The sequence below is a fragment of the Diabrotica virgifera genome, chromosome 9, assembly GCF_917563875.1.
Source record: "Diabrotica virgifera virgifera chromosome 9, PGI_DIABVI_V3a".
NCBI lineage: Eukaryota > Metazoa > Arthropoda > Insecta > Coleoptera > Chrysomelidae > Diabrotica > Diabrotica virgifera.
In genome coordinates this window covers 212,283,031-212,302,669 of record NC_065451.1, presented here as the reverse complement: position 1 = coordinate 212,302,669, position 19,639 = coordinate 212,283,031, and the positions used below count along the sequence as shown (strand labels likewise).

The window sequence follows — 19,639 nt, the reverse complement described above, 5'->3', positions numbered from 1 at the left end:
ACAAATAACCCTCGCATAAACGTTTAGTTTAGGAACCAGGGCTGTTTCGTGACCGATCAAAATTCACTGAGTTCCAGAGTGTATTCCTATGTATTTTGACCTGATGAATACGAACATTAAATTTGATTTTGAGGCGGAAGTGACGAGTACTATCAAATATAAATTATTTTTATGAAATGCACTTTCCCTTTAAAAAAATACGTACAAAGTGTTGTTTGGTAAACCTTGATCCAATACGAAGCAAGCTTTCAATCCTAATAGCAAATAATTAATATTGAAAAATATCAAAAATTACTAAAAGATTTTTAAATTGAAAACTTACTGGTACATCCCCATGTATACACCTCCAAGACTTCTACAATTTGCAAGTCATATGGATGCTGCAGTAAAGACGATAGGGAAGGAATTCTAAACTTTGCAATTCAAATCCCCCGTCTGCAGCCGGCTAGGAACTGAAAGATGCACCATAGTTACTCTACTGAGTAATAAGAAAATAAAATAAAAATGTGTGTACCATTTTTATATATTCGGCTGCAATACGAAGGAAAAACAATCTTACTTTTTAATTAGAATAAGGAGTGCAGCCAGTCCCTTTAACTGCAATTTTCTGCTCTTATTGGAGCTTCATCAGAAGGAACGTAGGCACTGTTCTCCTTAATCCAATTAAATCGCATCGAAATGTTTTTCCAAATATTGCAGCCAAAATGATGGTATTGGGTGGCTAGCGCCATCTGGCCGTAAAAATACGAAGCAAGCTTTCAATCCTAATAGCAAATAATTAATATTGAAAAATATCAAAAATTACTAAAAGATTTTTAAATTGAAAACTTACTGGTACATCCCCATGTATACACCTCCAAGACTTCTACAATTTGCAAGTCATATGGATGCTGCAGTAAAGACGATAGGGAAGGAATTCTAAACTTTGCAATTCAAATCCCCCGTCTGCAGCCGGCTAGGAACTGAAAGATGCACCATAGTTACTCTACTGAGTAATAAGAAAATAAAATAAAAATGTGTGTACCATTTTTATATATTCGGCTGCAATACGAAGGAAAAACAATCTTACTTTTTAATTAGAATAAGGAGTGCAGCCAGTCCCTTTAACTGCAATTTTCTGCTCTTATTGGAGCTTCATCAGAAGGAACGTAGGCACTGTTCTCCTTAATCCAATTAAATCGCATCGAAATGTTTTTCCAAATATTGCAGCCAAAATGATGGTATTGGGTGGCTAGCGCCATCTGGCCGTAAAAATACGAAGCAAGCTTTCAATCCTAATAGCAAATAATTAATATTGAAAAATATCAAAAATTACTAAAAGATTTTTAAATTGAAAACTTACTGGTACATCCCCATGTATACACCTCCAAGACTTCTACAATTTGCAAGTCATATGGATGCTGCAGTAAAGACGATAGGGAAGGAATTCTAAACTTTGCAATTCAAATCCCCCGTCTGCAGCCGGCTAGGAACTGAAAGATGCACCATAGTTACTCTACTGAGTAATAAGAAAATAAAATAAAAATGTGTGTACCATTTTTATATATTCGGCTGCAATACGAAGGAAAAACAATCTTACTTTTTAATTAGAATAAGGAGTGCAGCCAGTCCCTTTAACTGCAATTTTCTGCTCTTATTGGAGCTTCATCAGAAGGAACGTAGGCACTGTTCTCCTTAATCCAATTAAATCGCATCGAAATGTTTTTCCAAATATTGCAGCCAAAATGATGGTATTGGGTGGCTAGCGCCATCTGGCCGTAAAAATACGATTATTTTATTTTCTTATTACTCAGTAGAGTAACTATGGTGCATCTTTCAGTTCCTAGCCGGCTGCAGACGGGGGATTTGAATTGCAAAGTTTAGAATTCCTTCCCTATCGTCTTTACTGCAGCATCCATATGACTTGCAAATTGTAGAAGTCTTGGAGGTGTATACATGGGGATGTACCAGTAAGTTTTCAATTTAAAAATCTTTTAGTAATTTTTGATATTTTTCAATATTAATTATTTGCTATTAGGATTGAAAGCTTGCTTCGTATTTTTACGGCCAGATGGCGCTAGCCACCCAATACCATCATTTTGGCTGCAATATTTGGAAAAACATTTCGATGCGATTTAATTGGATTAAGGAGAACAGTGCCTACGTTCCTTCTGATGAAGCTCCAATAAGAGCAGAAAATTGCAGTTAAAGGGACTGGCTGCACTCCTTATTCTAATTAAAAAGTAAGATTGTTTTTCCTTCGTATTGCAGCCGAATATATAAAAATGGTACACACATTTTTACTTGATCCAATAGTTGGTGGAAACATTCCAAAATTACGGCGTTAAGACTATTTTTCACTTGTAACTCGACTGAGTTTTGAGTAAAATAACTTATATAACACCTCAAACTACAGAATAACCTTTTTTCTTATAAAGGTGCCATCTAATTCTATTCACAGCAGCTCAAAATAGATTAGTTGACTTAGACCAGTCCATTTCCTAAGATTGGCCAGCCAGGTAGCCAGGATATACGTCTATGTCCAAAGCTCCTCTTGCCCTCAATCTTGCTTTGTAGAATCAACTGTAAAATTATTTACTATTCCGCATGATGTGGTCGAAGTAAGCCAATTTTCTGTTCTGTACGGTGTTAATAATTTGTTCGTCTTTCCATAGCCTCTGGAGACCTAATTTTAGTTCTGTGGTGTATATATGAGACCCTTAACATACGTCGGCAGTACCACATTTCCAATGCCTCTAATACTTTTATGGCATCTTCTATAAGACTCCAACTGTCTACTCCATAAAAGACGACACTAAACTCTTAAAATCTAAGAATCCTTATGCATAATATATTGATACTTAAAGAAAAGTTGCAGATAATCTTGCTAAGACCGTTAAAAGAGCTCCTGACTTTTTAAATACGAGCTTTTAATTCGTAGATATGATCCTAAGTATCCTTAATAGTGCAGTCCAAATAGCATATTTTGTTCACTCTTTCTAAGGATGTATCACTTATTGTAATTTGGGCGTTTTTCTTGGTGTTCTTACTAGTGATCATTATTTTTGTCTTCTTATAATTTTATTCATCATCCTTTGGAGCTCTTGTGCAATATCTACCAGCAATACTGTATCGTCTGCATATCTAATATTATAGTTGGCCATTCACCAGAAGGTTGGCCATTCTCCTTTAAAAGAAGAAAATGTTTCCTTTAATAAAGTTCTTTTAAAAATCCACGAAGAAAAAGTTTTCCTGTAGTTGGCTCTATACCATATATTAGAAAAAGAAGTAAACTCCTTTATAAAAGGTATATTTATTAAAATTCACTAAAATGGTCTACATCACAGAACTAGTTTTCGGGTTTAAAAAGTTATAGGTTATACTAACACGGTGCTGACATGCTAACCACCAAAATACAAAAATATACGGGTAAAAACCCTTTAAAATTGATCCGTCATGGAAGCATAGATTATAATTGTGAACTTGAACATGGATGTAAAAAATATCACATGTTTTCTGCTCGAGGTACTATTTGAGCCCAAATTGAGTTGTTCACATGTTGAATAGATGGTGACAACTGGCGAATGATAACCGAAATCCTGAGTGATGACATGACAGAAATGACAGTTCCACAGAAAGTTGAAAAACTAGTAAAGCTTGATAAAATTGAAAACAGTAACGACCATCGCTCCACTGTGATAAATAATCAATTGAAGTAAAATTCAACTTGATGTTATAGTTATGTATATAGAGTAGGGGTGATAAAAGTGTAAAAATGTCTCAAATAATCTAGGGAGGATATATCATTAAAAACAAGCTCAGACTTAGGCGACTAATTCCTAAGGACCCCGCAGGCTACCCGGAACCCCAAGGATTTGAAACCAAACGATCATAAGATTAAGTTGTTTGAGTTATTTTACTCAAAATGCAGTTGAGTAGAAAATCGTCTAAATGCCGAAATTTTGCAATGTTTTTGCACTAATTTTGTAATATCTCCGGTTCTAATTATTTTATCAACGTTTACCAAATATCACTTTGTAGGCATTTATATTTGTTTGTTAACGAAGGGTAATCATTTAAACAGTCAAAATACATATAAACACCCTGAAACTCAGTGAACCTTGATCGGCCACGAAAGAGCACTAGTCTCTAGACTATCTTGTCTGAGTATCAAAACTCATCGAGCGAATACTCACATCGAGGTAAACCTAACGACTCAAGCATTCGTCCTCATCATAGACGTATATATGAATAGATTGAGCACCCCGGCCGCGCTTCGTGACGACAGATCTCTTGGGTTCAGTGGTACTATCTTTTTCTAGCCAATTATATCGAGAAAATAAGTGCGGGTATAGGCACGAGGGTATAGGGTTTCATACTTATCTCCACTTAAAAATGACTTAAATGTTACTGTCGCAGCTTTACTAAGTGTAAGAGTGAAGCAGCACCCATTAGAAAAACATTGTGTCATCATTTCGCTCAACCGGATGCTCAGTCTATTCATATTTACGTCTATGTTCGTACTAAAATTTATCGAGCACATACTCACATCAAGACAAACGAAGCGGCTTAAGCACTCGTCCTCATCGGATCCAACTCTTCTCTTGGTGAGAGTGTGGATATGGCTACACTGTTCTTACTCTTAATATTTACGTCTAAGAAATTTGACTAAATGGTTATTAGGTCTGCGTGTAAACATTCAGCATGCAAGCACTACTAGTTAGCGATACAGGCACCGTATTTTATACAAAGACAGTCAGGTTTTTCAGAGGTATAACTATATAAAGGTACGTCTTAGAATTAAATTGAAAGTAGATCAGTAATCATTTACTAATAGCTTTCAGAATACTGTTATACATACACAGGATAACTGCTCTTTTTCATATTTTATATAATATTTTTACAGTCAAATATGTAATTTATAGTTTGTATTTAGAGAAAGAGTACATACATAACTTCTTGTATCTTTTTGTATCTTTTTTCCTACAGTTTTTCTTGCACGTTAAACCAATATAAAATAATTCCAAATAATACAATACAATACAAAAGTAAATTTTTCTGTATTCTTTATTAAAATATTGCCATAAAATTATTAATACGCTGGTCTCCCCCATCCTATCGGTAAACCGTTCAGTATTTCCTTAAAAGACTCAAATAAAGCGGATATCTGGATGACCTCACGAAAGAGTCCCCGCTATATTCCATTCTTGTACATTGAAGGGAAAACTAGAAGTCAGAACCAATCCCAACACCATCCAAGAGAGGTCAAAGAACTGCGTCTACAAAATACCCTGTGAATGCAACAATTTCTATGTCGGGGAAACTGCAAAACCATTAAGCATCGGGATTAACGAGCATGAAACATACATCAAAAATAGGGATTTCCACAAATCAGAGATATGCAGACATGCCTGGAACAATGAACATAGACCGTAGTGGAAAGATGCATCAATATTCATGAATGAAACAGACATGAAAAAGAGAAAAATCAAAAAAGCAGCCTTCATCCTAGTAATTGAAGAAAAATATGTAGCAAATTCATCAGCAGAATCCAGCAGCCTTTGGTTGCTAATACTTACGGAAGAGATAAACAACAAGAAAATACCAATAATATAAGTTAAGAAAATGAAAAACACATGTCTCTATCATACACTATACCTGGGAATACACAATACATAATCACAACACAATTTACAATTTTACCTAAAAACTCATTATTATGAACACAGAATCACATTACACACAGAATTATTTCACAATATACACAGAATAATCAGAATTTGATGTATCATAGGGCATAAAAACATCCACCCTCATATCTTTTCAGCCAAGCTGGCTGTTACCTACAACCATCAAGGCAAGTACATTTAAACCTCGTTTTGTTTTTGACTGTGAGATGAAATGACCACAACAACAGCAATTTGGCGGTTATACACAGCTTTTAATAAATTTTTTTTTTTAATTTTTGTTTCTTCTTTTTAATTATTCCCTGAGGACGATTTCCGGAGTGAAAATCAGAACGTCAGTATTTTTTAGGTATTAATATAATTTTCATTGTGTGGTTTTTCATCATGTGGCTTAAATATGCCACAGGACAATAGTTTCAGAACTTTATATACGAAAATTTATTTATAATTTACATTTTGTTAGGTACCCAGAAATTTTAAAACATATTAAACAAGAAGGCCGGAAGAGGACCGCAGTCGCTCAGACTGTAGGATGTCTGACTACCATGCAGGTAGACCGGGGTTCGAATCCCAGAGCCGGCGAGAACAGCTAGACATTTTAAAAATGTTTATAGACCCCAGATCGACTCAGCCTGAATAAAATGAGTACCTTGGGTAAAAGTAAGGATAATAGGCGGTTGAAGCGTAGCACTGGCCCTGTTACCTTCCTTGTATACCGTAGGCCCTAAATATAGCAGACTACTCTGCCATAATCTCAAAGCCGCGTTAGCGGTAAAAAACCGGAGACTATTATTATTAAAAAAGAAGCAGCATCTCGATAAAAACTGTCTTAACGAAAAAGTACTACGATGCAAAAAAGTTTTAAAAATATTGTATAACTAATGATACCACAATAATAATTTAACTTCAACGTAAACATATCATTTTGGAGGGTAAGGAAACAAAACCCCATAAAATATTAATGGGGTGCACCAATGTCACTGTTATTTTTTAACATGTTCCTGCTGTAAGAAAGCCACATATTCATTTTCAATATAAAATCTCTAATAGTTTTCGATATATTGGAAAAAATTGATTTTCATTTTGTAACTTCAAAGGGCGTTAACTTTTTTTAAGTGTACATTTGTACTAAGGTCAGTTAGGTTCAATCGAACTATTTTTTTCCCAGAGTACGAATTTATATTATACCTACCTTTTTTTATTACACCCTGTATATTTTTATACCTAAATGGTAGATCGTGAGGTTGATCTGTGCGGTTGTAGAAAGGTCATTGAAGGAAAATATACGGGGTTCATGGAATAATTTGTTAAATGGAAGGTGTTATAAAATATGACAAATTATAAGACTATTTGTTTAACACGGAGTATGGGATATGAAGTGATTCTTATTTATTGTGTATGTGTATAAGGATATAAATGGATATATGACGTACACCGAAAATTGTAGGAAAGATTATATAAAAACTTTTTTATTTTACCTGCAGATCATACACGAATGTAATGAACACAGTTGATATTTGGACGTCTGTGACAAAACTAATATAAATGTTTATATCCATGTAACTAATTTTTGTTATTTATATTACTTTTTTTATTTTTGTCGATTTTGTTTTTTGAAATTTGCGTAAAATGAAGATCGAGGCTCATTCATTATTAGAAATTATTGTGTTCTCGGTATTCGAGATTATAACAAGGAACTTTTAAATATCCTAGAACGTATGTGTGGCGTTCCTGTTTGACAGACCAATCAGTACTCGGTTCGGTAAAGAACGGCTCATCGATTAATCAATACTTAATCGCCGCGACAGGATGGTTTGGCCTTAAATCGATACGTTAAAAGCCCGGTTGGTATCCAGGCAATATCTTTCGGTCAGTGGAGTTCTTGTCAGATCAGTTCTCCGGTAGAACTGCCTTTCTCTTTCGGCGAAGCTCCTTTTATATCATTTTAGGTTATCCACCTCCTAACTCGTCAGATGTAGTGGAAAGTAAGGTGGGAATGCCCTACCACCACGATTACTCGAACACCACGAAGGCGACTGACAGGTTTTAATTTCATTTTTATTTTGTATAGCACTAGGTACAATCCGAGAAGATTTTATTATTTTTTATCGTGATATATAAATAAATACCTATTCTTTTAACGACGAATATTTGGTCTAAAATTATTTGAAACTAAATACGAAATAAATTCGGAAACAAAGACGAACACAATGACGGATTATCAATTGTTTAGTATCCCGTCGTTTAACAAAAGTTCACTGCATAATATAATGTTACAGGAAAACAAGCTGGGAGATATTTGCTTCTCATTGAGGTACGTCCCCACTGCAGGAAAATTGACTGTTGTAATTTTGGAAGCTAAAAATTTGAAGAAGATGGATGTCGGTGGATTATCAGGTAATTATTTAATATATCTGTTTCAATAAACAGCCATTTTATATATTTTACACATCACCTTAGACTTTTTTTTAGAATTTTCTTGTCAAGAACATGTTTCTACTGCATTAGATATTCTCAGCTTTGTTTATTTTCACCCTCACATCCACTGTTGACACCTAGGAAAAATAGATACCATCAATGCTAGGAAAATTAACGCAAAAGAACCATAATTGGTCAGTATCCAAACATCAAGGAGAAAATGATATATAGGTACATCTCTAGCGCGCATTGATGGTGGTGGAAGTTTCTCGGTGGTAATGCGTGCGTAGAAAGAGATAGCAAGCAGGCATCAAGCACTGAGGATGCATATCGTTAGACGATACAATTAAAATTATTTCTATTGAGATTGTTTTCGATGCATTATATATTGTAATTGCTATTAAAATTGGTTTTATCTTAATTTTCAGATCCTTATGTAAAGATAGCCTTGATGCAAAACGGCAAGCGATTGAAGAAGAAAAAAACTAGTATAAAGAAATGTACCCTTAACCCTTACTATAATGAATCATTCACGTTTGAAGTACCATTTGAACAAATACAGGTGACTGATTTTCCTTACATAGTCAGTAGATTCTCCAAATCTATATTTGTAGCCTAAATCAAAGAAAGGACACCGCACACATATAATATGATTAAATAATGTCACTCACATTAAATAAAATTTGCATGAATAGATTCGTCCCGAAATTATAATTATTTCATATCATTGCGCCAACTCTGAATTTTTAATAATACAGGCGTAAATTGATACAAATAAATCTAAATTCAAATGGAAATGTACGTGATTCAAAGAGACAAAAAAAGATTTTGTAAATCGCCACTTCATAAATCTTCCTTCAGGTATTAAGGCAGAAGCTTACTCTAGTCTTATAAATAATAAAGTAGGTATAATTTGCTCAGTCGTACATATAGTTTTTCTAATCGGCTTAGCTCACGCTGGGTAAAGTGTGTGCATAGTGTGCAATGTCCTTTATACTTTTTTATAATAATTTTAATATTTAATGAACAGTTTTGAATAATTTATTCTTAGTTTCAAAGCGATTTTTTAACTTTTTATTTATTAAACAAATTTCTTGATTTTTTTCAGAAAGTGAACCTCCAAGTGACCGTAGTAGATTACGATAGAATCGGTACTTCGGAACCCATCGGAAAAGTGGTACTAGGCTACAATGCAAGCGGAACCGAGCTTCGCCATTGGTCAGATATGTTGGCTTCGCCCCGTAGGCCGATAGCACAGTGGCACACACTCAAAGATCCTGAGGATGAAAAGAAAGACTAAGATAATAATGTCGCCTAACAACGCTAACACAATATAGTAAGTAGAGGATTTGGTCAAATATAATGCTTCTTCCTCTTTATAAGCAATTATGCTTGTTCTATGGCGGATTGATACCTCTATGGAAGGTAGTCACTCCACCTCTTGCACAATCGGCCGATCATTCTTCCGCCGATTGGTGATTTATCTCTTGCTATTTTGACCACACATGTCTCCCCTATTCTGCGTATGTAGTTATTCCATTTTTTTTCTATTTAGTGTCCATTCGTTTATACATTGTATTCTCCTTTTCATGAACATTTTTCAGTGCGTCACAAATTATAGAAAAAAAGGTAAGTCCGTGATAATACATATTTATGACATTTATTCTAACGTGACATTTTAGTTAAATCTGACAGTTGTCAAATTTTATTTTCAATTTGGAATAAAACCAAATCAATTGTGTCTATTGCATTTATAAAATGGTATTTTCTTTAATTTGTATAGTCTTATAAATTGTACAGATTATATTGATAATATTATTATTTTATTTAATAAATAATTCTTTTTTGATTATGGCGCCCTCTATCGACAACTAGAATAATCACCGAACTAGAATAATTACCGAAGTATTCCCAGACGTGCCTTTTTTTCTGTCACATACAATTTAATGCGTTAGAGAGAAATCGAAAAACTGTGACGCACTGAAAGATGATCATGAGAAAAAGAATAAGTTACATTTTCTTCGAATATCTTCACTCCTCTTTCGATCTCTCAGCGTATTTCTTGTAATTGATGAGGGTTAGAAGTAAAAGAGTTTAAATGCACTTTTTTAAAATTTTACTCTACATAAGTACAGATTCGCATACTTACATGGTATTAGAACTTGTAGACCGGTCTAGTTAGACTCAAAAATAGGAGTGAGGCTACAATAATTACCATCAAGCTGAAAATTGGCAGGATTGTTCAAAATACCATCATAAATGAATTCTAAAAAGTCCTCATAAATCCGAACCCTGCTAAAAAATTTACGCGGGGTCAAAGGTCACCAAATATGGTTTTTAGCGATTTTCAGCGAAACGGTAAGTTTTATCGTAAAATTAGTTCCAACAAAAAATGTAGATTAGATAATTATCTATAAAAAATATCTTAATAGTTTTTTTCCTAAGAGGCACTGTTTTTGAGATACAACGATTCAAAAAGTTGAAAGACTTCTAATCGTCATAATTAGTACACCAGGTATATACATCACTGAAGCTGTAATACAAGTAAACATAATATTCTACGGTCAACTTAACTTATATTACACATAATAATATAAGATTATAAATATGATAATGTTTCTACTATACAGCTTGCGGTCTACCGAGGGATGCAATCCATAAGCTGTATTATATTACAGTGTCAACAAAAAAAATCTTTACAAAGTGAATGTAACGCGAAATAATAAGAATTATTTGAATTTTACTGCTTAATCCCAACAAAAATACACAACAAAATACAACAAATGACAAAGTATTAACTTATAATAATTCTTTTTATTTATGCGCCTTAGTTCAATTTGCAAAGATGGGTTTTGTCGGAATAAACACGTTCGTCAGCTAATCTAATCACCCTACCTATTCTCTTCTCAGAAGGGTTTGAACATAATAATGAAAGACAACTTTCTAGGCGAAATGTTTATTGCTAAGTACTAATAAATAATTATGCAAATTACACCGTAATTTTACTGAGTGGCGAAATCCTTCAGGTAGATGACACCCTCGAAGTATTAATTAATCTTGAGTACGACTCCGGAGTGAAAATACGTGTTAAACCTATATTTTTTGTATCGTGTATTTCGTGTTATTTTCATTGTTATAACAAAAATGTCAGAATATTGTTTTATTTGCGCGTATTTGCGCGTATTATTTGACGTAATGATAATTGAAACAGCCATAGAGCAATTCAATTTAACAAATACAACTATTGTTGTAGGTGAAGATGTAGACTTGCTCGTATTACTCACTGGTAGAACTCCAATCGAAAAAACTATCTTTTTTTTAAAACCTGGAAAAGCTCAACACCAATCGGAAATATATTCATCGAAAAGGTTATCTACTTTTGCAAAATGTCAAAATCATATACTATTTTTACACGCAATAACTGGCTGTGATACGACATCTGCATTTTTCAGAAGGGGTAAAACGACTGTTTTTAAAATGTTTGAAAAACAAGATTTACTTGAATGTGCTGAAGTTTTTAAAAAAACTAATTCAACTCCACAAGAAGTTATTTCCAACGGAATTAGCTTTCTTCTCTCTATGTATGGGGCGCCTAAGAAAACTACGTGCTTAGATAAGTTTCGATATGCATGTTTTTTTAAAAGTACTCGAAACAAAAAAAAAGTGCAGTTATCTTGTCTTCCTCCAACCTCAGCGGCTGCTCATCAACAACTTTTTCGGGTATATTACCAAGTTCAAGTGTGGCTTGGTTATCAGCTAGATGCAAAAGACTGATGATGGAAATTAGTCGACAGTTCATTAGAACCAATTCAAACTTTACTCCCCCCTGCGCCGGAAAAACTCCTGAACACAATTTTTTGCAACTGTAAAAAGGGATGTAGCGCTAAATGTGGTTGCAAAAAAGTTGGACTGTTTTGTTCGGTAGCATGCACTAATTGTCAAAACCGGTCGTGCTCCAATGTTGAATCACCAACAATTGAGGATTCATTTGATTCTATCGAGGAGCCATGCGATGTGTCATTATTGGGACAATTTACTTGCACCCAGGATGAACAAGAAGAAGAAGAAGAAGAACTAGAAGAGAAAGAAGAACAATGAGAAGAAGAACAAGGGAAGCAGAAGTATTAGAAAATTATGAACCAGTTTGATAAATTTCCCATTTTTTTAATGTATACCGCTTTATATAAAGTTTAATCATTTTTAACCCTTGCCAATATCAATTATTAAATAGCTTTAAATTAAACAGAATCATAAAAGATCTATGGAATAGGCCTACTGGGGAAACCACGTTAAAAAACGCGCTAAGTACACTACCTCAAAGGTGGTGTGGAAACGTGTGCGCATATTATGACGATTACCACTTTTTGACTCGTTATATCTCAAAAATGGTGGCTCCCAGGAAAAAAAGTAATAAGGCATTTTTTATAGATAATTATCTAATCTACATTTTTTGTTAGCACTAATTTTACCATAAAACTTACCGTTTCGCTGAAAATCGCTAAAAACCATATTTGGTGACCTTTGACCCCGCGTAAAATTTTTAGCAGGGGTCGGATGTATGAGGACTTTTTAGATTTCATTTATTATGGTATTTTTAACAATCCTGCCAATTTTCAGCTTGATGGTAATTTTTGTAGCCTCGGATGCGTAAGTTGACCGGAGTATTGGTGGTAAAATGATTTAAGCGTATTTCGCCCTACAGTCGGCATATATCGCCATTACATTTAGTTCACTGAAAACAATTGTAGTTTGCGTTGGTAGTAAACAGGTTTAACCGTGCGCTTGAACCGTTTTACCACAAAACTATTTTTAGTATTCGGTAAAAACAAATAGTAATAAACGGGTTTAAGTGCGCTTGAACCATTTTACCACAGAACTATTTTTAGTACCTATCATGTAATGTGTAAACACATGTTAATACAGGATTAATTTCAAGTAAATAAATATTAGATTTGTGACCAATTTTGAAGACTAATTATTATGCAAGGTGCCAGTTGTAGTTACACTGTGGATAACAGCTGGGACAAAAATGATAGTAATATGTAGGTAACATCTGCACTTAAAACGTTTTACCAGTAACTTTTGTCAACACCATGCACTGATTCAAGTACATTTTGTTAATAATTGAAAAAAAGGAAGGATATAGTAAGAATAATAATGTACCCTTATAGCCCAGTAAATGAACGGGAAATTCGGCGATACCGTGTAATTTTCAGGGGCAACTCCGAATTGCATGAAAATTTGGATTTAGGTTCTACTTACCCTCCACTTCAAAGTTGAAATTGTGCCTTTGGTTGCTTTTACTTGGGGGCTGACAGTCACCCCTTCTCGGGGGTGAAAAAACATACGTTCAAGATAAGACCGAAAATGGATAAATTGACAGTTTTTAAGCAACTTTTGGTCTGTAGAGTTTTTTACTTAAGTCAATACTTTTCGAGTTATTTGCCATTGAAAATGTTGATTTTTCGACAACATTCGACCACAAACCTTAGACCAAAGCGGTCGCATTTCGTCCAGCAAATTTTAAAATATTTTATACTGTAACCGTTAATGTGATTTTAATTATTTTAATGTGTTTTTAATATCATATATTCGAATGACCCGGTACTTGTTTTAAAAATAATAAACTCAGTTTTTATTATTGATAAATTGAAAGTGATTCCAATGACAAAACGGAAAAAACTCTCAGCGAAATGGATTACAATATTACTTCGCCGTTTCAACCGATGCAGCCACAGCCACAGCAGAATTTATACGGAGTTCCAACACCAGCGATGATTCAGCCAGGCCAATTTACAACTCAGCCAGTGGCGTACGCTCCGCAAGTTCAGATCAACAACGACCAACTAGTACAAGGTAACGTTTCATTTCCTCAGGTTTTACCCACACCATATTACCAAACAACACAACAACCCCTATACTTTAGCAATATCCCAGCCTTGCCAAACAAAAATAGCCAAGAAATTAGCCAAGACGAAGAATGGAAAACTGTAGAAAACACTAGGAAAAGAGTCAGACTTAGCCCTGAACACAGAGTAACTAAACAGACCAAAATTAATGACTACTGGCTAAATTCACCTGTTCATACATCAAATCGATTTGAGGAGTTGTCTAACGACGCAGATAACGAAGCAAAAAATGAAGAAGTTCAAACTGAAAGAACTGAGATTCAAACTGAAAAAACCTCAAAACCACCTCCCATATTTGTAAATGGAGTGAAAAATGTGACCCCACTCACCACACTATTAAATAATATAGCCAAAAATGGATACGAAATCAAAGTTTTAAATCACGATCAAGTTAAAATACAACCTAAAGAAAAAGAAAATTATAGTACAATAACTAAAGCTTTAACTGAGAAAAAAACAGAATTCCATACATTTAGGCCTCGTGACGAACGCAGCTTCAGAGTAGTATTAAAAAACATGCATTACTCAGCCAATCTGACAGAATTAAAAGAAGAAATCGAAAAGCTGGGGCACTCGGTAGTAAATATGTGGAACATTAAAAATTACAAAACTAAGCAACCTTTATCAATGTTCTTCATTGACTTAAAATCAGCAGAAAATAATAAAACAATTTACGACGTTGAACACTTGCTAAACTACAAAATTAAATTTGAACCACCATACACAAGGAGGGAAATTCCACAGTGCAGTAGATGTCAAAGATATGCGCATACAAAAAAATACTGTCAACATAGGCCCAGATGTGTAAAATGCACCGGAGATCATGCTACTGAACACTGTACAAGAAAAGAAAGATCTGACGATGTTCAGTGCATTCTTTGCGAAGGAAACCACCCGGCAAATTATAAAGGATGTACTATATATAAGGAACTGCAGAAAAAAACATATCCAACCCTACGGCAAAAACAACCTACAACCCCACTAACGAGTAATATTGGAAGAACCATCAATCCAGGCATTAGCTACTCACAAGCAGTAACAAACCAACTACCTCAAGCAAGCACATCTCAGAATACTTTGCAAGCACCAAATTTAACGCATCCTACTCCTGCTAACGACCTGACTGAACTAAAATCGATGTTTAAAGGATTTGCGGAACAACTGTCCACACTGCTAAACCTCCTAACGATAGTCGTCAATAATTTAACAAAATGAATAAGTTACTAAAAATTGCACTTTGGAACGCCAACGGGCTTGCCAAACATTGTCTTGAGGTAAAAACTTTCATCATTAGTCACGAAATTGATATAATGTTAATATCAGAAACTCACTTCACAAGTAGAAGCTACTTTAAAATACCTAACTACACAACTTACAATACTAGACACCCAGATGGTACAGCCCATGGTGGAACTGCTATTATAATCAAAAACAATATCAAACACTATGAGACTAATGACTTTAAAAAAGACTACTTGCAGGCTACTAACATAGTTATTGAAGATTGGCATGGCTCACTAACAATCTCTGCAGTCTATTGCCCACCAATACACAAGATAAAAAAAGAACAATTTGAAGAATTTTTTAAAACATTGGGTAACAGATTCCTGGCTGGAGGAGATTACAACTCTAAACATACACATTGGGGATCAAGATTAATCACCCCAAAAGGACGACAGCTTCTAGCGGCTATGAATAGTAACAACTACTCGTATATTTCCAGTGGTGAACCTACTTATTGGCCAACCGACGTGAACAAAATACCCGATCTACTTGACTTCTGCATAACAAAGGGAATTCCAAAAAGATCGCAAAGAATTGAATCTTGCTTTGACCTTTCCTCGGATCACTCGCCTGTATTAATCACGATAAGTACTGAACTTGTTGAGGTACAGCTACCACCGAAACTGGACAACAAATATACGGATTGGGAAAGGTTTCGGCGGGTGATTGAGGACAACCTAAACCTAAACATACCTTTAAAAACAAACTATGAAATAGATGAAGCCATACAAAATTTTAACGTAATTATACAGGAAGCAATCTGGCAAACAACACCCCTAAAAAACACGACGCTCATGAAACAAGAGCTACCAAACATAATCAGACAAAAAATCAAAGAAAAACGATATTTAAGAAAAACATGGCAAAGAACGCACGCGCCTCAGGACAAAACCAGACTCAACCAGGCTACACTTCAACTTAAAACTCTCCTAAATAACTACAAAAACGATGGGATTAAAGAATATCTTAGCAACCTATCAGCAACAGAAATTACAGACTATTCTCTATGGAAGGCTACGAAAAAATTTAAACGACCTCAATCAAGCAACCCTCCTATTCGCGCAGAAAACGGCGAATGGGCCAAAAGCAATAAAGAAAAATCAGAAGTGTTTGCAAAATATCTCACAGACGTCTTTCAACCTTTCCCTGCTGAGAATAATCAAAACTTTGAAGCATCCATCCAACAATTTTTAGAATTTCCATACCAGTTAGAACTTCCACCGGAAAAGTTTAAGGTAAATGAAGTGATCAAAATAATACAAAATCTTAAATCGAAAAAGTCCCCAGGCTTCGATCTTATATCCAGTAAAATTATTAAACAACTACCCAGGAAAGGAATTGTGTACCTCACTCAATTATTCAATGCAGTATTAAGAACCGCATATTTCCCTCTCCTCTGGAAAGTCGCAAAAATTATACTAATTCCCAAACCAGGAAAGCCGCTGGAAAATGTCAAATCATATCGACCCATAAGCTTACTGCCGATAGTGTCAAAGATCCTAGAAAAACTGATACTCTCAAGAATTCAACCACTCCTATCAGATCGAGAACTAATCCCTGCACACCAGTTTGGATTCAGATCCCAACACGCAACCATAGAACAGGTTCATCGGATATGCAGAACTGTTAATCAAGCATTGGAAGACAAAATGTACTGCACTGCCGCTTTTCTAGACATCTCGCAAGCATTCGATAAAGTCTGGCACACAGGCCTTCTATACAAATTAAAAAATATGCTTCCTCTCACTCACTTCCTAATTTTAAAATCCTACCTCCATAACCGTTACTTTTTTGTACAACATAGAGATGAGTGCACGTCTCTATTTCCAGTTGGATCTGGAGTTCCACAGGGCAGTGTTCTGGGGCCAGTGTTATACCTATTGTACACAGCAGACTTACCAACAAACTTTCAAACCACTACAGCTACATATGCAGACGACACAGCAGTGATGTCAGTACATCAGGACCCACGGATAGCTTCTCAACTTCTGCAAACCAGCCTCAACAAAATGCAAACTTGGTTAAAACGGTGGCGTTTTCAAACAAATGAAACAAAGTCGGTTCATATTACCTTCACAAACCGTAAAGGTCACTGCCCGCCTGTATATATCAACAACCACCAACTAAAACAGCAAGCAACAGTCAAATACCTTGGAATGCATCTAGACCAAAGATTAAACTGGAGAACACACATTTTTATGAAGCGTAAACAACTTGGTCTCAAATTACACAATCTTTACTGGCTGATTGGTCACAAATCATCACTTTCGATGAAAAATAAAGTACTTGTCTACAAAGCAATTTTGAAGCCAATATGGACTTACGGGATCCAACTTTGGGGTACTGCATCAAACTCCAATATCGAAATCTTGGAGAGGTTCCAGTCGAAGGTTCTTCGAATAATCACAAATGCCCCATGGTATGTTGCAAATATTATTATTAGACGCGATCTAGAAATTTCAACAGTAAAAGAAGAAATTACCAACTTTGCACAGAAATACGAAGACAGACTGGCACAACATCCAAATGTACTAGCCAGAAACCTGATGAGCCAACCAGTCAGACGGAGACTTAGACGAAATACACCTAGTGATTTACCATCGCGATTTTAGTTATATGTGCCGTAATTCCCAGAGACAAACAATTTTATATCTATGTAAAATATTTGTAAAGAAAATGATTATTGAATCATTTTCTCCAAGTCACCTACACTAGTGGTCACAACATTTACTTATTGTAACTTGTTTTACAGATTGTAAATAAATTAGGACGTTAAATAAAAAAAAAAAAAAAAAAAAAAATTTTTCGACAAAAACACTACGTTTTCAGACGGTTTTTCGCAAATAACTCAAAAAGTAAATATTTTATCGAAAAAAATATCCTTAGCAAAAGTGTAGCTTATAAAAAACCCAAAAAAATATTGTATCAGTAAAGTCTATCAATCAAATAAAAACAAAGTTGTAGCTCATGAAAAATACGTTCTTAATCGTGTAATTCCAAATCGAATATTTCAAGGTGAAATCGCCGAAAAATTAAGCATTTTTCGGGAAAAACCCATTTAAACTTTTTTAAAGTGTTTATAAAAAGATTTGTTTTAATTGTTAACAAAAGTTTTAGCATTAAAAATAAGCGAATTACGCTCAAAATAAAGTTAAAAAAAAAATCATGAAAATCTCGCCGTGTTTAGCTCCCCAAATGAAATTAATCGCTACCGCTTTACAAACAATTTAGTTACCTATCTATTTCTTATATGATCTGTCAGTCTCACCGGTTTAAAGTGTTTATTTTTGAAAGAGTTATAATTGAGAAAGCTTGAATGGGTCACGAATCACGAGTATATGCAAATTTTGAACAGCCATATCTTAACCAATTTTTGTCATACGGGGAAACAAAATGAAACCAGCATATTTATGATAGCAAAACCTACATTTTTTTACTCTTTAAGATTTTTCTTATCACTAATACTTTTTAAGTTATTTTGAAAAAATGAAATTTTTCAAAAAATTTTAGAATTTTTTTTACTATAAAACCAAATGTTTTCAGAAATAAGCACTTCAAACCAATAAAACTTACAGATCATATAAACAATACACATACAGTTAAAATAGATGGTAAAGCCAAACGATTAATTTCATTTAGGGTGCTAAATAGAGGGAGATATTCACGATTTTTTTTACCAAAAAAGGGGCCAACTTTTTTTTCAGTGTAACTCGTTTATTTTTGACGCTGTAAACTTTTGTAAAAAACAAATAATAATCTTTTTTTCGATAATTTAAAAATGTTAATAAGGTTTTTCCGAAAAACGCTTCTTTCTTCGGTGATTTAGCGTTGAATTATTCGATTTGGAATTAGACGAATAAGAACGTATTTTTCATGAGCTACAACTTTCCTTCTACTCAATTTGTAGACTTTACTGGTATACCATTTTTTTCGTTTTTTTATAGGCTACACTTTTGCTAAAAATATTTTTTTCGATAAAATATTTACTTTTTGAGTTATTTGGGAAAAACGGTCTGAAAACGTAGTTTTTTTGTCGAAAAATCAACATTTTAAATCGCGAATAACTCGAAAAGTATTGACTTGCGTAAAAAATTTAATAGAACAAAAGGTGCTTAAAATAAGTCAATTTATCCATTTCCGGCCTTATTTTAAACACGCGTTTTTCACCCACCGAGAAGGGGTAAATGTCACCCCCAAGTAAAAGCAACCAACGGCACAAATTCAACTTTGAAGTGGAGGGTAAGTAGAACCTAAATCCAAATTTTTATGCAATTCGGAGTTGCCCCTGGAAATTACACTTCAAAACGGTGATTTATTGGGCTATTATATTTTTATCCTTTTATAGTACATTGTACACTAGAC

General features: G+C 34.4%; 1 protein-coding gene across 7 annotated transcripts in view; it reads left to right on the top strand.

Annotated features, from left to right (window-relative positions):
• LOC114326099 (synaptotagmin 1) overlaps positions 1–19,639 on the top strand; it is a 103,402-nt gene that overhangs the window by 70,237 nt on the left and 13,526 nt on the right. For 6 of the 7 annotated variants that reach the window (XM_050662434.1, XM_050662430.1, XM_050662431.1 and 3 more), the window contains exons 8-10: positions 7,946–8,063; positions 8,513–8,646; positions 9,193–9,420. In XM_050662434.1, coding sequence (XP_050518391.1) covers positions 7,946–8,063; positions 8,513–8,646; positions 9,193–9,384 — 444 coding nt within the window. In that variant the 3' untranslated portion in view covers positions 9,385–9,420. The remainder of the gene's footprint in view (positions 1–7,945; positions 8,064–8,512; positions 8,647–9,192; positions 9,421–19,639) is intronic. The other variant, XM_050662433.1, reaches the window with a different exon arrangement.